Consider the following 25201-nt stretch of genomic DNA (forward strand, 5'->3'; position numbering starts at 1 on the left):
AATTCAAAGACATTTTTTTATTTATTACTGTCGATAATTTACAGGAATACACTTGTCACTTTCATGAAAATTACTTTTAAAATACATTAGGACCGGAGAAGCAATTTAAATGTCCATAATAATTGTACTTAAATAATGATATTTTTTTCTATTTATGTCTCTGGTAGGATATGGCATTTGAATTGTCCGTTCGTTCATCACAATTGTTTTTTATTAGATACACTTCACAGTCATTAATGATGATTTCAATATTTTTTTCTAAATATTTACGTCTAGTGTGTACATATCCTGAGGACAGACAGCTTGAAATGCTTATATAATTCTGCGGTATTTCTTCTGGATAAAAGATGTCAAATACTATTTTCTAATCCGTGAACAACAAGATTATCCTGTGATTACATGTGGTAGCAGATTAGGTATCGCGTAAAAGTAATGACTTATTTTAAATATAACAGAAGTCAACTATTGAATGAAGTATTGACAAGCAATACAAGGTCCCCTACTGGAAGGTGACTACAATTATCTCAACTGCAGTATAACTTAATGATCTTCTATATGTCAATAATGCATATACAGTAGTGTGCTACATATAAAATATGTTATAACCCACAATGTTTGGATTAAAATAAGCAGACATAAAATATACAGTTGTTACTTGCTTGTGACATCTATAGATACATAAAAAGTATTTTAATAATACTTTACTTTTAAATTGATGAGAAAATAAGAGGAAAAATGTATCACACTAAAGGGAAGTGATTCTGACAAAATACACCAACATTTTCTTAATTCGGCCCATATGACACATCAGCTTGTTATATTGAATATTTATTCGAAATTATTTAAATATACACTCAAGGATGTAAAAGCTGCAGATAGGACAATAAAGTATACCATATATAATTCACAGACTGGACAGGAAAAGATCAATGTTGATTTTTGACTCCCAAGTGTGACACTGGCCGTTTAGCTAGGGATCTTGATGTTATGCATGATAAATTATTTCATTATGGGGAACATTCGTGCCATGTAATAGTAAAATCCTTTTGATGGATGAAAGAGTTATGGACCGGGCAGGAAAAAAGTCCCATGACCTTTGACCTGCGAGTGTTAGGGGTAGGTTTGGGTATTGTGCAAAACAAGTTGTCTCATTATGGGGAACATTAGTACCAAGCAGCATTAAAACCCTTGATGAATGACGGACTTATGGCAAACAGAAATAGGAAAACAAACCTATTGACGTTTGATCTCCAAGTGTGACTTTGACCTTTGAGCTAGGAGTCTGGATGTTGCCTCATTATAGGAAACAACTGTCCAAATAAATATTAAAATACCACGATGAAGTTTAGGACCGGATAGGGGAAAAGGAACCTACTAAATTTTGACTTCCAGTAATGACCTTGACTTTACCTACACTTACCATCACTTGGCGAAATAACTCGAAACATTGTCCCTGGATGTACATCTGGATATTTCTTTCCATATTTTTCTTCTCGATATATTGGAAATTCTTCAATAAAGAGCATGATATTCTACGTTTTACTTAATAAGTATATATTATAACTGACAGCAATCCTTTTCCGAATGTAAATAGCTACTACGCGTATAAACGTATATAATAGATAGCTCTACCATAAGAATATGCAAAAATGTGTTATACATTAATCTTAAATATCACAGCACGTAAGTAAAACAACACGGGTTTGAACTGCAAACGTACTTATTGAAGTTATTGAACATGATTAATGTCTTAATCATATTACTCCTGTTTAAGAATGTCTAAATTAGACATTTAAATGTATAAAACAGGGTTAAATGAACTGACGCATTAAAATATAGCATATTTTTCTACAACGTAGAAAATTTGGATAACAAAAAAATATGGTCATGTGATCGATTTTGGACTAGACTGAGTCTATGGAAATATCACGAGTTTGACAACATTTTCGCAAATAGAATTTTTTTCTACAATGGAACATTTGATCATGTTGATAAAACTTCTCACAGAAGTAAATAAACATATGACCTTTACTATGGAAAAATAAAATATGTAGGTCCGTGTGCTTGTTGATAAGATGCTCAAGATTAAAGAAATTCGCGTCTTTCAAGCTAATTTTAAGACATTAAAATTATTTAACCTGTCAGATGATTAAATATCATCATTCAATTTAAAAAAGACAGTGACATTGACGCTGTATAAAAATTAATCACCGGTTGCCATTATTTCATGAAATGATTTTCATTTCCGTACGCCAAATCAAGACTTTATTCTACGTTTTCTGGATAAACGAGGTCCCACCACTACTTCCGGTTTATCGAACGTGCAGAACACAACACGTGTTTGAACTGCAAACGTACTTATTGAAGTTATTGAACATGATTAATGTCTTAATCATATTACTCCTGTTTAAGAATGTCTAAATTAGACGATGTCAGACCAAAAAGGAACAGCTAAGAGAAGTCAGTTTTCTAAGAATGTGAGTTTAATAGTAGGGTGATTCATGTTTCGCAGATGTACAAATACATTATTGTATAATAGCATATCACTGTTTTTCCTTCCATAGTTTAAGGTGTGACTTTTACATTTCATTCCAAAGTTTTCAAACAGGGTTAAATGCATTGATGCATTGTCGAAACAGTATTCTATACAAATTTAAAGTCATGGTCTGGGCATCCTTAAAAGTTATAGATTTACTTACGTCTTCGCTTATCAGATCTGGATACCATAAATGGATTAAACAGGTTATCTTCATCTTCATCTATTCTATCTTCTTCGATCAAATGTTCAATAAAGAGAAAGAATAGTTTACGCTTTTACGAAACATAATTATCATATATCATGTTTCAAAGAAGTAACTTGAAGAAGGAATAACTGCCATGAGCACAATATCTGAAGAATAATCCTATATAGAAAACATGTTATGGTTTAAATATGCATACGTGTAGCAAAATTATGTAATATGTTAACCTTATCAATAACAACACGTAAATGAAATATCACGGTTTGTTTTAATCTAAAATATTGTGCATTGTCTATATTTCAACTGTTCTGAAATTTGATACGCTTAGTTTGAAAAATATGTGTGATAAAAATCCTATTTATACATGAACATGTATAAAACCTAAAATCTTCATTAACATCCGACTTCTGTTTCCACACTGATTAAGGTCAATATTTCAGATGACAAAAAATCATAAAAGAAAATGTACTTCTTATATCTACTTATCCTGGAGAAAACATCGGAATTGAAGTTATTGGAGAAAACATCGGAATTGAAGTTATTGAATATGATCTAAGTCCTAAGCTTATCTTATCTTTTAAAGTATGTCTACATTAGACGATGTCAGACAAAAAGGAATAGGTATCTGCAAGTAGATGTCAATAGGCTTGGGAAAATTTAGACTGCAAGGTATATAGTGCGTATAAAGTATAAACATATACTGTAACAATAGATATGTTCTGCTTTAAATATACATATATCTTTAAACAGAATAATATGATAAAATGTGTTAATTCATTAATCTTAAATATCACAACACGTAAGTAAAACAACGCGGTTTTGAACTGTAAAAGTACTCTCAGAGTGCATTGCCTGTATTTCAATGTTCAGTATTTTAACAAGCTTGTGTGTAATATACATTCTACCTGCAGAAGTGTAAACCTAACATCCGAGGTTCCATACCGCTAATTCAATCAACAAAGCAATATTTAATGCCAATTTCCTGGTTATTTTGTGCGACTCTATAGAAATTTCCGCTATTGAAATCATTAAATACAACTGTAATCCTAATATTGCAAAGACTATTTCGATGTCCGATTTTCCTTGGTTACGCCAATGTTTAAAACGGGATTATTTGGTGGTTACATTTGATTGCAAATAAAGTATCTCATACAGGTGATGGTTACATTTCAGACCTAATGAAAATCAATAAAGAGTACCATAGATTACTTAATTACAATTTTAAGATTTCCCATTTATTTATCAACAGCAATATGTAAAGTTATTTTACCGACAATAGTTTAAAACATGGTTAAATAAACTTTTACTTTGCAGAAACAACACTTGGTACAAATGTTAAGTCATGGTCTGGACAGTCTAACCACTTGTATATTCACTTACTTTTCATCCTGGTAGTTGAAGATCTTCCAAATGGACGTAAACTTTCTGCTTCATCTTTTTCATCTTGATCTATGCGAACATCTTTCATCAAGTCTTCAATGAAGAGCACGATATCAAAATTGACAACACTCAATTTAAGAATTAGTAACTACTATCAACATAATTCATACTGCAAAAAAGTATACAATAGATTGTTTTCTCTAAATATTCATACGCATAGGGTATCGTAAACTATAATAATATCAGTATGCTAAAATATGTTACCCATAATATTATAATTAAAGGCACATTGGTTTGAACAGCAATTTACATGTTTGCTTCAGGATGCATTGTCTACATTTTCTATTTTTGTAATTTTGTTAGGCTTAATATATTATACATGTATTATAAAAGTTCTACACGTACCTGTCTAAAGCAGTCTACATCAATAGTCAGATTTTTGTGGATATATTTTTAATAAAATATATTGATAAATTAAAGTCAGGGAAGCCATTCAACACGGAAACAAATAAGACATGTGTAACACGGTCTTCTTCTATATGTATTCCATTGCTCTCCAAACGTCTAGAGCTCCGTCTATCAATACTGAGAGGTTACGCAACGTCGTAATATGTAGTCAAATGTCGAAATGCACTTGTATATAATTTGTGTACCTGTTAGTTTGCTTGTTCCAGGATCAGCATCAATAGCACTTTCAACTACAGAGAAATAAAATTAAAATATATTTATTGTGAGGCAGATTTATCAGGCAAATAAATGGACAGACAAGCAGACTGCGTCAGTTTATACATATATACTAGGGATGGGAACGAATACTGAAATCAATATTCGAATATTCGGTTTGCCATATTCGAATATATTCGAATATTCGGTTTGTTTTGATGGAAGCTTTAAATTCTTATTAAGTGATTGGCATATACACAACGTATTCATTTGTTTGAAGCGTGGATCATCGTACGTAATAAGGCCGAAAAATGTTTGTTTCGGGTAACCCGACCCTACCTAGTAAAACCCGCCGACCCTAGCGTTTTATTTCACGATTCTGTCAGTATAAACATAAGCATATTTAACTTATTCAGTGTTTTAGCTTCAAAATGATACAAAAAAATCAAAACGATTATAATTTAGATCGTCGCAATTTTATCTAAAAATAGCAGGTCGTCCCATTTAAACACGTGAGGCGCTGTTGTATTACCGCCGCCATTTTGAAAATTTTCAATCGGCGTGTAAAAATCGTCGTGTAAAAAGCAAGTAAGGCAGACTAAAACCTCCTCCAACATGAACTTATGCATCAATCATGTGTTATTTCTTGATTTTCTTATAACGTACTTCAGAATTTAATTCGAATACGGCCGATTACGGATGAAAACCGATTCTGCGGATGGTCTGAAACGTCGTACAAAATATTGTGAAAAGATCGGCAATATCTACAAGCTTGCCAAAATTCTACAACTTGTTACATAAAACAGGCGCCAATAAAAATGAACAAAAGATAAAAAGATATCACATTTACGCCTAATATAAACTGTTAATCCGTAGCGATGACCCCAGGTAATTATGCATTGCAATTTTCTTGTTAATCGGACATCTTTTGACATGCATCTGACACATTGACGCCTGTTGCAAACTGTTAATCCGTAACGATGGCCCCTGCAAATTATACATTGCTATTTTCTTGTTAATTGGACATCTTTTGATATTCGATAAACAAACATGACATGGTTTTATTCTGTAGAATTAGCATGCTCGTATTGCCCAAAATCAATGATACTTATTTTGAAAAAAAAAAATATACAATTATTTACGAATATTCGAATTTGATTTTCATATTCGAATATTCGACCGATTTTCGAATATTCGAATATTCGTTCCCATCCCTAATTTATACCATGTAAATATCCAAGAGAATATAATAGAGACACCAGTGATGTTAAATAGTCATCTTCTTAAATGGATGAGAATTATTACCTATTTGATGCTATTCGTAAATTTACTTACGTTTCATCGAAGCAGCTGGAGATCTTTTTAACCGATCTAAACTGTCTGCGTCATATGTTACATCTTCATCGATGCGAGTATCTTTAATCAAGTCTTCTATAAAGCACATGATAGTTTACGTTTTAACGACACTTCATTAGCACATATCATAAATGACAACAATCAATTTAAGGATGAGTAACTTCAATCAGCATAATTCATTCAGTATAGAAGTATACAATATATATTTTTTTAATATGCATACGAACACATGTGGCAGTAACGTACTAGGATACAGGATGGGTCCATGAGCTATATACACTTAAATCTATTACAATTATTTTGTTTTCTAAGAAAAAAAATGCCAAAAACTCATTTTGATGTTGTTTTTTTTGCCCTCTGTGAAAATGAGCCATTAGAAAGGTGTTTATAAGCATTTTGACATGTACATTGCTGCCAGGTCCGTATTTTCTTTTTCAAAACAATATTTCTTTATCAATGACTGGCCGTCTTTTGGGCAAGTAAATACCCTTTCAGAAAAATCTTACTTCAAAGCCCAATTGCAAACCGTTTACGTACAACGAGCGAGCAACGCTTAAAAACGGTAGTTTTGCCTCTACCCGAATAAATCTCACACATTTTTAGCACCAAAGACTTCCCCCTTAAACACACCAAGCACACTGTGCCAGTATAAAATAACGTTATAACCGTTCAGAACAGGCTAAATGCAAGCTAACATGACCGAAAATCAGGTTCAGCCCTACTTAGCTACTTATAGATTCGCTATTTAACTTTTAACTGTTTACGTATTTCAAACGTAGCGATAAAATCCGAATTGTACCCGAATATAAACAAGAATAGACGAAGATTATTTACCAAATTTAAATTAAATAGCAACTGGTAAGTAACTAAGTAGGATTGAACCTTACTTTTAGTCTTGTTAGTTTGCATTTAGCCTGTTCTGACCGCTTGTAACGTTATTTTTAACTGACACAGTGTACTTGATATGTTTTAGGGGGAAGACTTTGGTGCGGAAAATGTGTGGGATTTATTCGGGTAAAGAAAAGACTACCGCTTCGTACGCCGTTGATGGAAGAGTGTTCATTTGCCCAAAAGACGGCCAGTCATTGATTCAGAAATATTGTTTTGAAAAACAATACGGACCTGGAAGCAATGTGCATGACAAAATGCTCATAAACACCTTTCTAATGGCTCATTGTCACAGGGGCAAAAAAAATTCAAAATGACTTTTTGGCATTTTTTCTTCTTAGAACACATAATAATTGTAATATATTTAAGTGTATAAAGCCCATGGACCCATACTATATCCTAGGTACGTTACTGCCACCTATGCATACGAAAAGGGTACGTTAACCACGAGATTACGAGTATGTACACATATGTTACGCATAATTTTATAATGCACACCGCGTACGTAAAAGAACATGGGTTTAAACAGCACATTATGTTTCAGGATGCATTGTCTGCATTTTCTGTGTTCGTAAGTCTTACACGCTTCATAAATACACATGAATTAAACAAATCTACACGCACGCAGAAGTATAAATATTGACATTTACATCCGAAAACATTTTCCGTATTAACCTTTCAGATGTAAAAGAAATGTACAAATGACAATCTGCTTATCTTTTTTTTTTATTATAACTCTCTATGCAGACATGATCACATTTTGGCATGATAACATAGCTAGTTGATATAACAAAACACTATTTTGACAGGTTGATATCACACTTTGACATGAAAACGTGGCTTTTTACATAATAAGACACTGCTTTGACAAGATAACACCAATTAATTCTAATTTGCATGACTTAGGAAAATAATTGCAGCCGTAACGGAGGTGGAGAAAAATTCGTACCTGTTTCCCGAAAATACGAACATATGCAGTTCAATTTTATTTAATTTTACATTCTAGCTGGTGTTTGTGATTGACATATCATTAAAGGGTAAAATTAATTCGAAAGAAACATTATTTTTAACATGTTCGCCTTTTAATCGCCGGTAGATTCGCGGTGTTTTCGTCCCCAAATATTCACGTACTGGCGTACGATTTCTTCTCGGATAATTATACAATTGCGGGATTCGGAAGACTGTAATGAAATCATTTGAGACAATCCAAACTAAGTTTGAAAAATATCGATTTTCAATATTTGCATTTTTAACAATAAAATTCGTAAAAAAATTCCTTTGGAAGCATAGAATGCAACCAAGAAGAATAATAACAGACTCGGTTTGATTGAGTCTGTTCATGAGAGGTAATGAAATGGGCAACAACTCTTTCGCCCCCTAACACCGGCTTAAGCGGAACTCTATTACACATATGTTGAATGGACTCCATGATACCAAAGGACCAGAAAATATAATAACACTAAAACATGCATGTTGTCATGATTATGAGGCATATTACATTAATCCACAGCTGAAAAATGACTGAATGCAACCTGAATATTATGATGTGTGCTGATATTGGAGACAGTAGTAGTTGTTCTGGTTGTTTTAAAATTGAATGAAACATTTAATTTCATTGTAAATATTCTTTTATGGTTGCTTTTAGTTTAAGAACTATTCTGAAGTGTCTTTTATCTATGTAATTTATGTATAATATATTCATAGCCTGTTTTTACCAAGATGAGATCTCATTTGAAAAAAAAATCACCTGTCAAGGTCACAGGGGCCTGAACATGGAAACCCGTTTCTGATCAATAATTTGAGAACCACTTGACCCAGAATGTTGAAACTTCATAGGATGATTGGACATGTAGAGTAGATGACCCCTATTTATTTTTTAATCACTTGATCAAAAGTTAAGGTCACAGGAACCAGAATTTTGAAAACAGTTTCCAACCAATAACTTCAGAATCATTTGACCCAGAACCTTCAATCACGATGATAGGAATTACAGAGTAGATGACACTTAATGTGTCTGAGGTCACTTGACTTAAGGGAAAGGTCACAGAGGCCTGAAGATGGAAAAACTATTTCTGGATCAATAACTTAAGAATCGATTGACCCAGAATGTTGAAACTTCATAGGATGATTGGACATGCAGAGTAGATGACCCCTGTTAATTTTGGGCTCACTCGATGAAAGATCAAGGTCACAGGGGCCTGAACATGGAAAACGGTTTACTTGAGAACCATTTGACCCAGAATTTTGAAACTTCATATGGTGATTGGACATGCCAAGTAGATGATCTCTATTGCAGCCTACTATTAGTGTCTCTTTGTCTTTCGCTCCTATCCTCTATTAACTTCTTGCCTATTACGACTATGCATTGGGGGAGATATGGGATTCTTCTATTTTAAAAATTAATTGCCCTCCTTCGAAGGAGGAGGGGTATATTGTAAATATTATTGTTTGTGATGGATGTTGGTCGGTCTGTAGACCAATCGGTTTCCGGATGATAACTGGAGAACGCTTGGGCCTAGGATCATCAGATCGGGAGATTTGCCATGACCAGCAGATGACCCCTATTGATTTTGAGTTCAGTAGGTCAAAGGTCAAGAGCACATTGGCAATAGAACATTTTGCCAGAAAAATAGATTATGCATTGGTCTAAGATCATATTTGATACGGAGGTCATTTAAGACTGGTAAATGACCCATAATTATTGATTTAAGGTCAATACGTTAAATGTCCAGTGAACAGTGACCAAACAATTTCTGTTTCTTGTCAGTTACTTCATGCAAGTGTTCTACAAGCTCTTATTATAACTAGAATCTCCAAACATCACATAATTATCAATTAGTCCATGACCGTTGCTCACATTTACTGTTATTCCCCTTGTTCTAGTAAAAGCAGAATGTTTTCCCATTGATTTGTTAAAAAAAAGATTATAATTCAAAAACTATTTTGAGCAAGATTAACCAAACCTCTCAAAATTTTCAATAAGCACATGAGCTTTGCTCTTATATTATTCTATTCCCTTTGACAGAGTAAAAGCAGAGTTTCACCCCTTGATTTGGTAAAATAAGGTTGAAATGCTTTATAATCAAAAGTAGTGTAACTAGAATTACCAAACGTAAGCTAACTGTTCATGCCCATTACCAAAAGCTGTCACCCGCTGCCCACATCAGTCCTCTTAGTGCTTTGATAAATACATTGTTAGAGAAAAATAAATCATCATTAAATTATCGTAACTTAAGCAATAGAGCGATTCTAAAATAACAGACTTAACTAAGAAATTACTTCAGTTTTTTTTCGTGAAATTGGAATGCTCCAAAGGAACCGCATTCAACTCAGACATATACGGTTGGAGACGGAAGGAGGTTCAGCCCCCAGAAAGATTGTTAAGTCCCCATTGAGCAATACAGAAGACGAATAACATAATGTTTATTTTAACATAAATATTCTGAAATTAAGTATAAAAATTTACAATTTACTATTTATTAAAGTGAACACTATTTAGATATCCAGCAAACACATTGTACTTTACGATTAACGATGAGAAAAGTGCAAATTAAAAGAAATGAAAAAATTGTTAACTGCGCGTATTGATATGCGTGTCGCTTCCAATGAATATTAAGCTACATGTCACGTGATTCAGATCTATGGTTACTCCCGATGCATGCGTAGAGGTAAACCTAGGGAATCGAAAGTGAAAGTAGGTGACCATTTATTTCTTTTTGTATACACCATATTTATTACACAAACAACAAGGAAAAGTGACCATGACCCTGTCACTATGTGCAACCAAATGAAACTGTTTGAACAACTTTGAAAGAAAGCCACCCTAGAAACATCCAGTTTCATCCACTTCCACCAAATGGTTTCAGAGGAGATGTTGTTTGAAGTTTTCCTTATACAAGTCAATATAAAACATGTGGCCACAGCGCTGAGACAGGGCCATTTTGACAGAGATGGAACAAACTTGGTAGAGGACAACTAGACAATTCAATATACCAACTATCTAAATTCTAGGCCTTGCAGTTCGAGACAAGATTTTTGAATTTTTTCCTATACAAGTCTATTTAAACCATGTGCACCCCCCCCCCCCCCCCCCCCCATCCCCCGAGGCGGGTTCATTTTAAACCCCATGGGGATAATTAAAAAAAAAACTTAGTAAGGGACTACTTTACGAAACTACATACCAATTATAAAAGCCTTAGACCCTGTGGTGTTTTGTACAAGAAGATTTTCAAAAGTTTCCCTATATAAACCATATGACCCTCATGGCCGGGCCATATTTGATCCTAGTGGTATAATTTGAACAACCTTAGTAGAGGCCCACTAGATGATGCCAATTATCAAATATCAAAGCACTAGGCCATGTAATTTTGACTATACGATTTTCAAAGTTTTCCCTAGGTAAGTCTATTTAAAATATGTGACCACCAGAGTGGAGCCATAAATGACCATGGAGGAATAATTTGACGAATCACGGTAGAAGACCACTAGATGATACTAAATGCCAAATATCAAGCCCTAGCCCTGTGGTTTTGGACAAAAAGATTTTTCAAAGATTTTCCTTTCGGTTGCTGTGGCAACCAGAGTTCTAAACGGAATTCAATTCTGAAAGAAGACCACCTAAAGAACATCCCTGTGAAGTTTGATCAAAATTGGCTTGGGGCTTTAGGAGGAGATGTTGTTTAAAGAAAATGTTGACGGACGACAGACGACGGACGATGACGGAAGCCGGACAATCACTGAACATAGTAGCTCACCCTTGATCACTTTGTGCTCAGGTGAGTTAATAAGGCACTGTTTTGTCAAGAAAACACCACATTTTTACATAATAATATGAAATATACCGAGATAAGACAACTGCGGCGATACATATTGTTACATCTATAACATATATTTTGAATTTATTAAATATGAGAAAAAAATAATATGTATGTTCCGCTGTAAAAAACACTAATTATGTAAAACTTAGCTACAATGTTCGTGAAAATATTGTATTTGGTGTTCACTCGTTCTAACATATTTCAATATTATATCTTTTGTGCATTTTGCTGACTTGTATTTGTTATTTTTCCACAAACAGAATCAAGCAGATAACATATTACATTTATCGTGAGATAGTTATGACAGGCTTAAAGACAGATAATCAGGCAGTCTGAATTATGTCTATTTGTTTATAATATGTGAATACTAAAGATGTCAGTGATTTAAACAGACAGCTTTACAAATGAATATAATTATTTTAAGAGTGGGACGAATGGACAAATAATTTTATTGTATCCTTTTCTTTTATTTATCTTGATTACTTCCAGTTAATTCCACTGACCCCTGCCACACTCCTCCGCCACTGCCAACTGATAGCCTGCATTTTCTAGCATGATAACACGTACTGAGCGTAGGTGACGATCAGAAAATATAAAGATGTGCATCCGTACAATTGACACTTGAAAACAATAGTCGATTTAGCTTTTAAATTAGCATCTACCTATGAATCCATGGTATTAATCGACGATTCTGTAACCATTCTGTCAAATGAAACCAGTCCTCCTGACAAGTGACGTTCGGGTTCCGACGAGAAGTCAATACCTATCATAAATCTATCAATCTTACTTGTATGGAACGCTTCCCTGCGAATTGATCCTTGCTTTGTACTGCGCATATCGTGGGCGGGTACCGAAACTGAACTTTTATCATAAGAAGTGATGATCCGGTATAATATAGTCGTAAGAATATCATTTTTTTGTACCCAGTTTATGACACGCACGAAACAAAGCGGGGAGTTCAAGCGCAAGCAAGTGTTCCAAGTGTCAGTTTGACAGATGCTCGTCTTTCAGTTTTAAGAGCATTAGTAATAATACACTGAGGTGATAAAGAAACGCCTCATCGAAAGTTATTTCGCATAAATGTGTTGGGCAATGTCAGAGATGTACATGTACTCTGACCGACAAACATAACAAACAGAAACTCGTACGATTCAGCTCCTTGTAAAATGCATGTACATGCCAAAGATTTCCTCACGCAGTCCGTGTGTGTCAACCTTGTGGTTTTATTGAGCGACGTTTACACATGTACAAGTGGTGTTAGTCGACATATGACCATATTTTTCAGAGATTTTCTGACAATTAATCAGTATTTTGATAATGCCAAGGCTAAATTTTGAAGAGAGGGCCTAAGTTCTTGCCATGGTCGAATATGGGCGAACGCAAGAAAAAGTTGCTAGACGTTTAAACGTCTCTCGTTCGGCAATACTGGATCTCGACCGACGTATCAGAGACACGTGAACGCTTGGCCATGGGCCTCGTTCGACTAGACCGCGTGTAGCGTTAGTACAATCACACTCGTCAACGTCCTTTTTATGACTGATTTCAACGTCACGTTTAATGGTAGGTATCAGTGGAGGGCATAGAAGTCGACATAGAGAACGGGAAATTATCTGGCACAGGCCCTACCGCGGTCTAGTTCTTATGCTACGTCACCATCACCAACGTCTTATTTGGGCCCACAACCATCGCGGTCAGCGTTGGCAGCATGTGATGTTAAGTTATGAGTCGCATTTCAATTTGTATCCGTGTCTACAGACGACGTCGTAAACAGTAAGCTTACAATTGGGTTCTGCAGCACAATCATTACGGTGGGGGCGGAGTAATGGGCTAGGTAGCCACCAGCCTTAAGTTTAGGTTCCAACAAGCCGTGTGCCAAGGTAATCACAAACCCAGACAGATATTACTATAAAATCCTAATCTATTCATTTCTAGTTTAGTATGTTTCCATTAGACGATCTCAGACACGAACGGGACGAATATTTGTATAGAGAAACCAATAGTCTAGGCAAATGTTTATGGACAGTAAAAATAAAGTTAACGGTAAATGATACATGTTTGACAGATGGATAAATAGGTAACTGTATTTTAGCTTATTATAGTTTCCTTTTATATATTATAAAATGTCTTTACAGTTCATGTTTAATACAAACAGGTATAAATACATTGATGCATTGCAGAAACAGCATTTTGTACAAATTTAAAGTCATGGTCAGGACTTTCTATGCAGTAATAAATTTACTTGCGTCTAGTCAAAGTAGTAGGAGATCTTTCAAATTCACTACAAGATTCATATGTATCTTCATCAGTGCTATCATCCTCAATGAAGTATTCAATAAAGAGAATTATATTTTAGGCTTTCACGAAACTGTTGACAACAATTACTCTAAGAAAGAATAACTGCTATGAGAATAATATACGCAGAATAATCGTACACAAATTAATATGTCGTGGTTTAGGTTTGCATACGTGCAGGGTTACATAATAATAAGAATATGCTAAGTTATGTAAGACATTGAACTTATGAGTTAAAAGAACACGTTTGGCTTTAAAATGCAACATAGTGCATCTCCTGTATTTTAAATGTTCTGAAATTGACACGCTTAATATGATATACATGACTGATAAGTATAAAACTAAACATCTTCATTTAAATCCGAAGACTGTTTCCACACCAGTTTAACAAAACATTACAAAATGTACTCCTTATTTTAGACATAGTACTAGAGATCAATCAATGACACAAATATTAATCCTATCCTGCATTTACCTGTTCACCTGCATGACACAATTTAATAGCAATAACGAAGTAAATGTATGGTTAAAACATAGTGATAAGTCATATCATTGTAATGTCAATTTTCACGGTAAATACTGAAGAGGTTTTTCTTGTTTTTATATATGATGTATGATGATATGGTACAAATAACATTATATCTAAATTTCAGCTTAAACAGTGGATCTGAATTTATGTTATTAGACTTAAAACATTTTCTGACGTCACACAATAATCGTGTATTTTAATCCAGGTATAATTGGGGATTAAATATTTGTCAATGGCTGGATAGATAGGACTATCTACAAGAGCAGATACATTGAAATTAAATAAGAAGTTTCCGAAAATCCTAAATAATATGCTTCAAAATGATCAAGTCAAGACTTAAGTATTATATTCAGTCTTAAGTGTTACATATCAGCAAATAGCATTATCGTTTTAATTGTTTTTCATAATCTAAAACTTTGGGTACTATCTCTACTTATTTCTTCTAAATCTAGAGAAAACCACTGAATATGATTAAAGTCTTAATCTTATTGTTCACGTCAAAGTATCTGTAAATTAGATGTCAGACACAAACGGAACAGGTAAATGCAAAGAGGTGTCAATTATCTAAGGAATATTTGGACTGTATGTTTGATTGTTGGACGATGCATGCTTGACATATTTTATAGAAACATATTATTGTGTTTCCTTTATACATTATTATGTGAATTTTACTGCTTAAAAACAGGGTTAATTTTTTCGAAACATTGCAGAAACAGAGTTTCGTACAAATTTAAATTCATGGTCGGGCATTCTAACCAGTAATAAATTTACTCACACGAATTGCACGAATTTTTGTGTTTATCTCTCAGTATATATTTTGGGCACCTTTTCTTCTGCTTAAGGATGTACGAGCGTTTTTTCAGGATATCCGCTATTTTGAAAAATGTTTCTTCAAATATTGCTTTCTAACAAAAGTTTTGCCAAAAATTAATGCTAAATAATTAAAATATGGCTAGTAATGTACCATTTAACCAAATATATTATGCTTTTTGTGAAAAACAATTTTTCACCCTTATTTTTGGCTGGCATTTGCCTAAAATTGACGTATAATTTACAATGGGGTAGGGGTAGGTAATTTCAAATATCTACTGAAGTAGATCAGGTTTGGTTTTGATATTTTTCTGACTGATACATATAATGTTAAGCTATAAATAAAATAAAAGTTTTCAAGATAGCACTTTATATTATTTAGAAAATATAAATTAAAACAAAAAGAACAAAAAATATCAAAATTCACCACTTTTAACAGTTTTTTCTTAATAAATCTCTTAGATACACGGTGACCCCAACATTTTTTCTTTTCATTTTGAAGCATTTTTGTGTGTCATTAATGCTGCAAAATATTTTGAAAATCTTAATGTCAGAATTTTTTTTTGTAGATCTAAGTAAGTTTTTTCCATTGAAAATAAAGTGGGTGGGGTAATTATGTCAACATGTAAAAATTAAAGAGATTTGTTAGTGACATTTATGCTTATATAATACTGACATCATTATATATTCATATTAACCTGTAAAACCTGAAATCCCTATAAGATTAAGTAGGATATTATATGTTTTATAAGGTACCAACTTTTTTTCAAATTTTACAAAATTTCAGAAGTGCGTAAACAGTGGGTGAAGAAAATACCCTATAAAATTAAAACGAGTTCGGTGACCTATGTTTTTTCTGCTCTTGTTTGTCTTAGAAACTAATGTTCTTCAAGCTCACAGGGTATGAGAAAATTCTTAACGTTAGAAAAAATTCGCTCGTACATCCTTAAAGTCGTTGGAACCGCTGTGTATATCTTATTCTTGTTAGATAACTACATTATTCTATTTCATGGGTCATCAAACGTCTTGAGCACCGAAGTAAAATAAGTTTCAACGCGGCGTCGATTAATAAAGTCAAATTTTGACATGTACGTTAACGTAAGTTGCTTACTTGGTATTTTGTTTATTTCATCACCAGAATCAACAGCATTCCAATCTACAAAGAAAAAAATATATTCATTGTAAGATATATAAAACCTGAAATCAAATAAACAGGTCAGGTTATACGTTCCACCATGTAAACGCCATATATATATATAAAGACAGCAGTGGTGTTAACAGTCATTTCACAAACGGATATTAATTATATGCTGTTTGATGATGGCTATAGAGCATTGTATTTAACAAATAATGGTAAACTGCTTGTTCCATAGTCCTGCCTTACGATATAAATAAACTGGATGAGTATTTTAACGCTAATATTGTTTCTACATTTACTTTTTAATTTCATGAACATTATTTCTACAACTTGATACAAATGTATATACCACTATGACTGGAGGAGAAATACAATCACTTTAAAAAATAATATTTTCTATAAGCATAGGGTATACAATAGCTATGCCGGTGTTTATATATGCATCCGTGTTGGGTATTGTTAACCACAATATTAAGAGTATGCTAAATAGTGTAATACATTTTTCTTAATGGCATGTAAGTAAAAGAACACGTTTAGTTTGAAACTGCAAAAGTACGTTTCAGAGTACTGAAGTTTGGCGACACTTTATATGTATGTATGTATATATGTATGATACAATATTCTATCTGTACCTGTACAATAGAGAATGTTGAAGCCAGAGCACGTCCAACACGACACGAATGTAAATGTTGCAGGATCGGTTTGAATGAGCCTCTTCGTGGACGGTAGTGGAAACGCAAGCTACCGTCCATGATCTTTGGCCCCAGATGGAGCAATAATCAACATTTACAAATGTAACAGGTACCAAAATATAATTGAGAGACACTTGCAGATGTACTCATACGGCGTTGTACATGGAACCTTGTTACAAGCCATTTTGTAATAAAGTTGCAATTTGTAAATACATGTAATATTACAAAACGGGTTGGAGTGTTAATTACAATGTGAAATGAACATCGCAACGCGTTTTGTAACAAGAGAGCCAGACTCTCACAAAATACGCCCGTCTAAATATTCAGTTACGTATCATAAAAAAAATTCGAGTAATTCAAGTGCCATAATCCAAGAGTGCTTTGGGCGGTATGGGTGGATATCGAACTTGGCTGAGATATTGTGCCCAGAAACATTGTCACCAAGTCTGGTGAAGATCGGATGGAAACTGTTCGACTTAGAGGGCGGACAATGCTAAATTCGCCGATTTCGAGTAATTCAAGGGCCATAATCCAAGAATGCCTGGGATCATTTGGCTGGTTATCAAACTTAGCCAGGATGTTATGTCAAAACATTGTCAGCAAGTTTGGTGAAATCGGATGAAAACTGTTCGACTTAGAGAGCGGACAAAGCTAAATTTGCAGTTTTTCGAGTAATTCAAGGGCAATAATCCAAGAGTGTCTGAGGCGAATGGCTGGTTATCGAACTTGGTCGAGATAATATGCCTACAAACATTATCAGCAAGCTTTGTGAAGATCGGATGAGAACTGTTTGACTTAGAGAGCGGACAATGCTAAATTCGCAGATTTCGAGTAAAGCTTTTGCGATACTTTCATCATTTCTACCCCTTTAGCAAAGAATAGGTCTATCAGTATGCAAATCGCCCAATGAAACACAAACCATAGTTTTAGCAGACTGACATTTGGCTGCAAAGGTATCTGATCTCTTAGTTGAGGGTTATGTATCTTTATAAAGGATGAGAAGTTCTAAAGATTTTTCATATAAGTATATGTACTAATGTGGTGGGTGGGGTAAACCAACATCAACAGTTTGCATTTTATTCGGTATGTAATGCATAAAAGAGCATTTTGTGATCATGAAAGTAAATTATCAATTATTTCAAAGATTAAAAGAAAATATTTATGATAAGAAAGGTCACATAAAATTTGTTTTCACCATCGAAAATCAACGTTAATCTGAAATAAGGCTGAACTACATTCATTAGACACCAACGTTTTAAAAAATCGTCATTTATTTATTTTCATGTTGCTCAGACCGACATCCACCCTTAAAAATTTCCCGAAGAATAGAATAACACCATGATATAGCTCAACCTTGGCCTAAATTCTGGGTTACAACTGGCATTGGCCCACAGACCAAAACAACATTTGTCATAGTGTGGGCATCCTAACCAGTAATAAATTTACTTACGTCTACTCGGGGTACTTTGAGATCGTTTAAATTCACGAACAGAGATATCTTCATCTGAGCTATCATCTTCTATGAATACTGCAATGAAAAGTATGATATTTTACGTTTTCGAAAACTGAATAAACATTATCATTATTGACAACAATCACTTTAATAAGGAATAACTGTTATGAGCATAATGTATGCAAAATAACTGTATACAAACAGATATGCCATGATTCAGATATGTATACGTGTTGTGCATCGTTAATAATAATAATAAGAGCATGCTTAATTATGTAAGACATTTACCTTATAAATAACAGCATGTAAGTAAAAGAACACTGTTAGTTTTTAATTGCAACAGAGTTCATTATGCATTTACAATGTTCTGACATTTGACACGCTTAGTATAATATACATTTGTGATATAAAGTAAAATTTGTACCTATACAAGTACCTATACAAGTATAAAGCAAAGCTTCTACATTAACACCAAACGACAATTTCCACACTGCTTAACCTTAACTTCAGTTGAAAAAATAACAAAAGAAAATGTACTGCTTATTTATTCTAAGTCTAGAGAAAACGTCGTTATTGAAGTCATAGAATATATTTATCACTCTCGTTAAAGTATGTGTCAGACACAAAAGGAATACGTATCTGCAAAGTGAAGTCAATAATCTAATGGAACGAAATGGACTGTCAGTTTAATAGTGGGTCGATGCACGTTGGACAGATGGACAAATAGGCTGTTGTGTATTTGCATATTATTGTTTTTTTCTTTTATACAATCTGATGTGGTTCCCTTTTTGTTTCCATTACGTGTGTTATAGATTCACCTGGCGGAGAATACATTTATTTACACTGTCCCGTGTCTTTGGAACATGGTAGGCGAGGGGGGGGGGGGGTAAGAGTGACGTTGGGTGCGCATTAAAACCCGGTTTAAGCACCCCAGTGGTGGTTTTGCAGCTGATCGTTCCAAGGCGGTGTCCCACTGTGTTCCTTTATTTGTTCGTTTTGTCCTGGTGAGTCTGTTTATTATGAGTGTGTGTTTGTTTTGTGTGTGTGTGTGTGTGTGTGTGTGTGTGTGTGTGCGTGTGTGTGTGTGTGTGTGTGTGTGTGCGCGTGTGCGTGTGTGTGTTTGTGTTGGCCGTGCGCGCGTCCGCGTGCTTAGTTGGCGTTTGTGGAGGTTGCCTTTTTGGAACGCGGCAATCCATGTTTGATGTTTATCCTTTTTTTTCACATATCATTCGAAAGATTAAAAAAAAAGGTTAAATGGATTTGGATAATTTTGATGATGGCAATAGAATGTTGCATTCAACAAATAATTGTAAAATGGTTGTTCCGGCGTCCTCCCTTAGATCTGAATGTACCTGGATGAGTACGAAAGCTTACGTGGATTCTACTTTTACTTTTCAATTTCATGAACATTATTGCTATAATACATTTATGAAACAATATTATATACAATTGTGACAGAAGAAGAAATGTAATAACTTTAAGAAATAATAACTATGAGCTTTATGTATGCAAAATAACGATAAAATTATGTTGTGGTTTGTATATGCATCCATCTATCGTTAAACTTACAATCAGCTAAATAAAGATATACATTAATCTGATAAAAAACAGTTAAAATCCGACAAATGTTTCAACACCGCTTAATTTTAGAGACAAAAAAAGTTTACAAAAGACAATATGCTCATTATTTAAGTATGAAGTCATTAACGTCGTTATTGAAATCATTGAATAGCTTGTCATTCCGGTTTAAGTACGTCTAAATAAAACGATGTCAGAGACGAACGCAACGGGTATGTGCATAGAGAAGTCAATAATCTGGGCCAACGCACTTGAACAGCAATAATGTTTCATAGTGGGACGATACAATTTCCACAAATGGACTAACGTATTATTATACAGATGCATGTATTCTGCGGACGATACAATTATGACGAATAGACAATTTCACCATCGAAAATCAACGTTAGTCTGATATAAGGCTGAACTACATTCATTAGACACCAACGTTTAAAAATAATCGTCATTTATTTATTTTCATGTTGCTCAGACCGACATCCGCGCTTAAAAATTTCCTGAAGAATAGAACAGCATGAAATTGCTCAACCTTGGCCTAAATTCTGGGTTACAACTGGCATTGGCCCACAGATCAAAACATTTGTCATAGTGTGGGCATCCTAACCAGTAGTAAATGTACTTACGTCTACTCGTGGTAAAGACACATTCATCTGAGCTATCATCTGAGCTATCATCTTCTATCAATACTGCAATGAGAAGTATGATGTTTTACGTTTTCGAAAACTGAATAAACATTATCATCATTGACAACATTACTTTAATAAGGAATAACTGTTATGAGCATAATGTATGCAAAATAACTGTATACAAACAGATTTGCCATGATTCAGATATGTATACGTGTGGTGCCTCGTTAACCATAATAATAAGAGTATGCTTAATTATGTAAGACATTTACCTGATAAATAACAGCATGTAAGTAAAAGAACACGGTTAGTTGTTAATTGCAACAGAGTTCATTATGCATTTACAATGTTCTGACATTTGACACGCTTAGTATAATATACATTTGTGATATAAAGTAAAATTTTTACCTATACAAGTATAAAGCAGAGCTTCTACATTAACACTAAACGACAATTTCCACACTGCTTAACCTTAATTTCTTTTGAAAAAATAACAAAAGAAAATGTACTGCTTATTTATTCTAAGTCTAGAGAAAACGTCGTTATTGAAGTCATAGAATATATTTATCACTCTCGTTAAAGTATGTGTCAGACACAAAAGGAACACGTATCTCCGAAGTGAAGTCAATAATCTAATGGAACGAAATGGACTGTCAGTTTAATAGTGGGTCGATGCACGTTGGACAGATGGACAAATAGCCTATTGTGTATTTGCATATTATTGTTTTTTCTTTTATACAATCTGATGTGGTTTCCTTTTTGTTTCCATAACGTGTGTTATAGATTCACCTGGCGGAGAATACTTTTATTTAAACTGTCCCGTGACTTAGAAACATGGTTGGGGGGGGGGGGGGGGTAAGAGTGAGGTTGGGTGCGCATCTAAAACCGGTTTAAGCACCCCAGTTGTGGTTTTGCAGTTGATCGTTCCAAGGCGGTGCCCCATTGTGTTCCTTTATTTGTTCGTTTTGTCCTGGTGAGTCTGCTTTGTATGAGTGTCTGCTTGTTGCGTGCGTGCATGCGTGCGTGCATGCGTGTGTGTGTGTGTGTGTGTGTGTGTGTTGGTCGTGAGCTCGTCTGCGTGCTTCGTTGGCGTCTGTGGAGATTGCGTTTTTGGAACGCAGCAATCCCTGTTCGATGTTTATCCTTCTTTTTTCACATATCATTCGAAAGATTAAAAAAAAGATTAAATGGATTTGGATAATGTTGATGATGGCTATAGAATGTTGCATTCAACAAATAACGGCGAAATGGTTGTATCGGCGTCTTCCCTTCGATCTAAATGTACCTGGATGAGTACGAACGCTTACGTGGATTCTACTTTTACTTTTCAGTTTGATGAACATTATTGCTATAATACATTTATGAAACATTATTATAAACAAGAGAAGAAATGTAATTACTTTAAGAAGTAATAACTATGAGCTTTATGTATGCAAAATAACGATAAAATTATGCTGTGTTTTGTATATGCATCCATCTATCTTTAAACGTATAATAAGCTAAATAATGATATACATTAATCTGATATAAAACAATTAAAATCCGACAACTGTTTCCACACCGCCTAATTTTAGAGACAAAATAAAGTTTATAAAAGACAATATTTCCTGAAGAATAGAATAACATCATGATATAGCTCAACCTTGGCCTAAATTCTGTGTTACAACTGGCATTGGCCCACAGACCAAACAGCATTTGTCATATTGTGGGCATCCTAACCAGTAATAAATTTACTTACGTCTACTCGGGGTAGTTTGAGGTCGTTTATATTCACGAAGAGCGACATCTTCATCTGAGCTATCATCTTCTATCAATACTGCAAGGAAAAGTATGATATTTTACCTTTCCGAAAACTGAATAAACATTATCATCATTGACAACAATCACTTTAATAAGGAATAACTGTTATGAGCATAATGTATGCAGAATAACTGTATACAAACAGATATGCCATGATTCAGATATGTATACGTGTGGTGCGTCGTTAATCATAATAATAATAGTATGCTTAATTATGTAAGACATTAACCTTATAAATAACAGCATATAAGTAAAAGAACACGGTTAGTTTTTAATTGCAACAGAGTTCATTATGCATTTACTATGTTCTGACATTTGACACGCTTAGTATAATATACATTTGTGATATAAAGTAACATTGTTACCTATACAAGTACCTATACAAGTATAAAGCAAAGCTTCTACACTAAACGACAATTTCCACACTGCTTAACTTTAATTTCAATTGAAAAATAACAAAAGAATATGTACTGCTTATTTATTCTAAGTCTAGATAAAACGACGTTATTGAAGTCATATAATATATTTATCACTCTCGTAAAGTATGTGTCAGACACAAAAGGAACACGTATCTCCGAAGTGAAGTTAATAATCTAATGGAACGAAATGGACTGTCAGTTTAATAGTGGGTCGATGCACGTTGGACAGATGGACAAATAGGCTGTTGTGTATTTGCATATTATTTTTTTTCTTTGATACAATATGATGTGGTTTCCTTTTGTTTCCATTGCGTGTGTTATAGATTCACCTGGCGGAGAATACTTTTATTTACACTATTCCGTGTCTTTGGAACATGGTGGCGGTAGGAGTGAGGTTTGGTGCGCATCAAAAACCGATTTATGCACCCCAGTGGTGGTTTTGCAGCTAATCGTAGATCCTAGGCCCAAGCGTTCTTGAGTTATCATCCGGAAACTTTTCTTGGTCACTGTGACATTGACGTTTAAAGTACCGACCTCAAAATCAATATTTGCGTCATTTGCTGGTCATGGCCACTGGCACCAGACCAGAAAGAAAATGCCTCTGTACATGTTATACCCTACCCCTAGGTATTCTATAAGAACCATGGTCATGAACGGGAAAGTGCACTTATCCAATTCAATCGTACATTTCTCATATAAAACGCACAGTTCAGTGAATGGGTACCTAGTATATTGAACAAGCGGTAATTTATCTTCCATCGTGCGCCAGTCACATTATCTCAATATTCCATATTACAGAGAAGCTCCACATATTTATGCTTTCGTCAACGCTAGAGAAAAACTTGCGTGAACTCCCCTAATGAACATCCGGTCTAGAGGTCACGGCAGTGTGCACATGTTAGGCGAAATGTAAACAAACAAAAACAGAATGCAAAATATTAACAGTTTTACGATAAAACTCGAAATGATGAATGAAATTCATCTTGGATATGATTTTGAATTTGAAATCATACATTGGTATACATCTGTTCTGTTTATTTAATTTATTTTGCACATTTATGCTGCATATACACATTTTATCGTACACGTGTTGTAAAATGACGACTGACATACATTTTCACATCAGCCAATCAGAATGATTTTTGCAATCTAGACCGGAACTTCACCAGGGAAGTTCAAGCAAGTTTTTTGTGTAACGTTGAAAAAACTATAAACTACGCCTTGTTTTTCTAAGAGAAAAAGTATTGGAGAAATATGACCGGTACACAATGGTAGATAAATTACCACTTGTTTGATATCCATAGTACACATTTACCGAACTGCGTGTTTTAGATATGAAATGCGCGATTGAAATGGGTTAGTATATTTTCCCGTTCATGACCATGGTTCTTATAGAATACCTAGGGGTAGGGTATAACATGTACAGGGGCATTTTCTTTCTGCTCTGGTGCCAGTGGTCATGACCAATATTCCTATCAATTTTCATGATCCTAGATTCATGGTTATGATTCTTGAATTATCATCCAGAAACGGATTGGTCTATGGACAGACCGACCGACCGACATCTGCAAAAACAATATACCTCACCTTCTTTGAAAGGGGACATAATAATAGACTTTTAGTATAACAAATTTAAAGATGTTCATTAAAAACCGGCAACAGCGGAAACACCACTTAATTTCAATTTCAGATGACAGAAAAAGTTTACAAAGAATAATATATTCATTATTTCTTCTAAGTCTGAGTCAATGGCCGTTTGTGAATTAAAATTAATACGATAAAAATCGTAAGAGTATCATGCCTATTTAATTATGTCTAAATTAGATGATGTTAGACACGAGCGGAATGGGTATCTGCAAAGATATATCTATAAACGCATATTGACAGTAAATATTACTAAATATGTTTGAAAGTGTGATAAAACGATAAACGATAAAACGATAAAAGTTTAACAAAAAGACAATTTAATAGGTTACTTTATAGTACCATATTCTTTTTTCGTACATTATGATGTGAATTGTA

General features: G+C 34.1%; 1 protein-coding gene across 1 annotated transcript; it reads right to left on the minus strand.

Annotated features, from left to right (window-relative positions):
• Positions 1-355: 355 nt before the first annotated feature.
• LOC128546136 (uncharacterized) lies at positions 356-24785 on the minus strand. The gene is made up of 10 exons (XM_053525897.1): positions 24767-24785; positions 22699-22776; positions 20958-21020; positions 18757-18834; positions 16588-16632; positions 6120-6215; positions 4775-4819; positions 4122-4214; positions 2700-2771; positions 356-1510 (listed from the first exon to the last, which is right to left on the minus strand). The coding sequence occupies exons 1-10, from the start codon at positions 24783-24785 to the stop codon at positions 1407-1409; spliced, it is 693 nt and encodes a 230-aa protein (XP_053381872.1). The 3' UTR covers positions 356-1406.
• Between the last annotated feature and the right edge of the window lie 416 nt (positions 24786-25201).

The sequence above is a fragment of the Mercenaria mercenaria genome, chromosome 16, assembly GCF_021730395.1.
Source record: "Mercenaria mercenaria strain notata chromosome 16, MADL_Memer_1, whole genome shotgun sequence".
NCBI classification, from domain to species: domain Eukaryota; kingdom Metazoa; phylum Mollusca; class Bivalvia; order Venerida; family Veneridae; genus Mercenaria; species Mercenaria mercenaria.

Excerpts from the sequence above, each read along its gene's own strand:
- LOC128546136 (XM_053525897.1), bottom strand. Across the intron at positions 18,835-20,957 it reads TGTCTTTACCACGAGTAGAC|TATTCATAGAAGATGATAGC; the intron begins GTAAGTACATTT and ends TTTTCATTGCAG. Across the intron at positions 4,215-4,774 it reads TGGAACAAGCAAACTAACAG|ACTTGATGAAAGATGTTCGC; the intron begins GTACACAAATTA and ends TCTTCATTGAAG.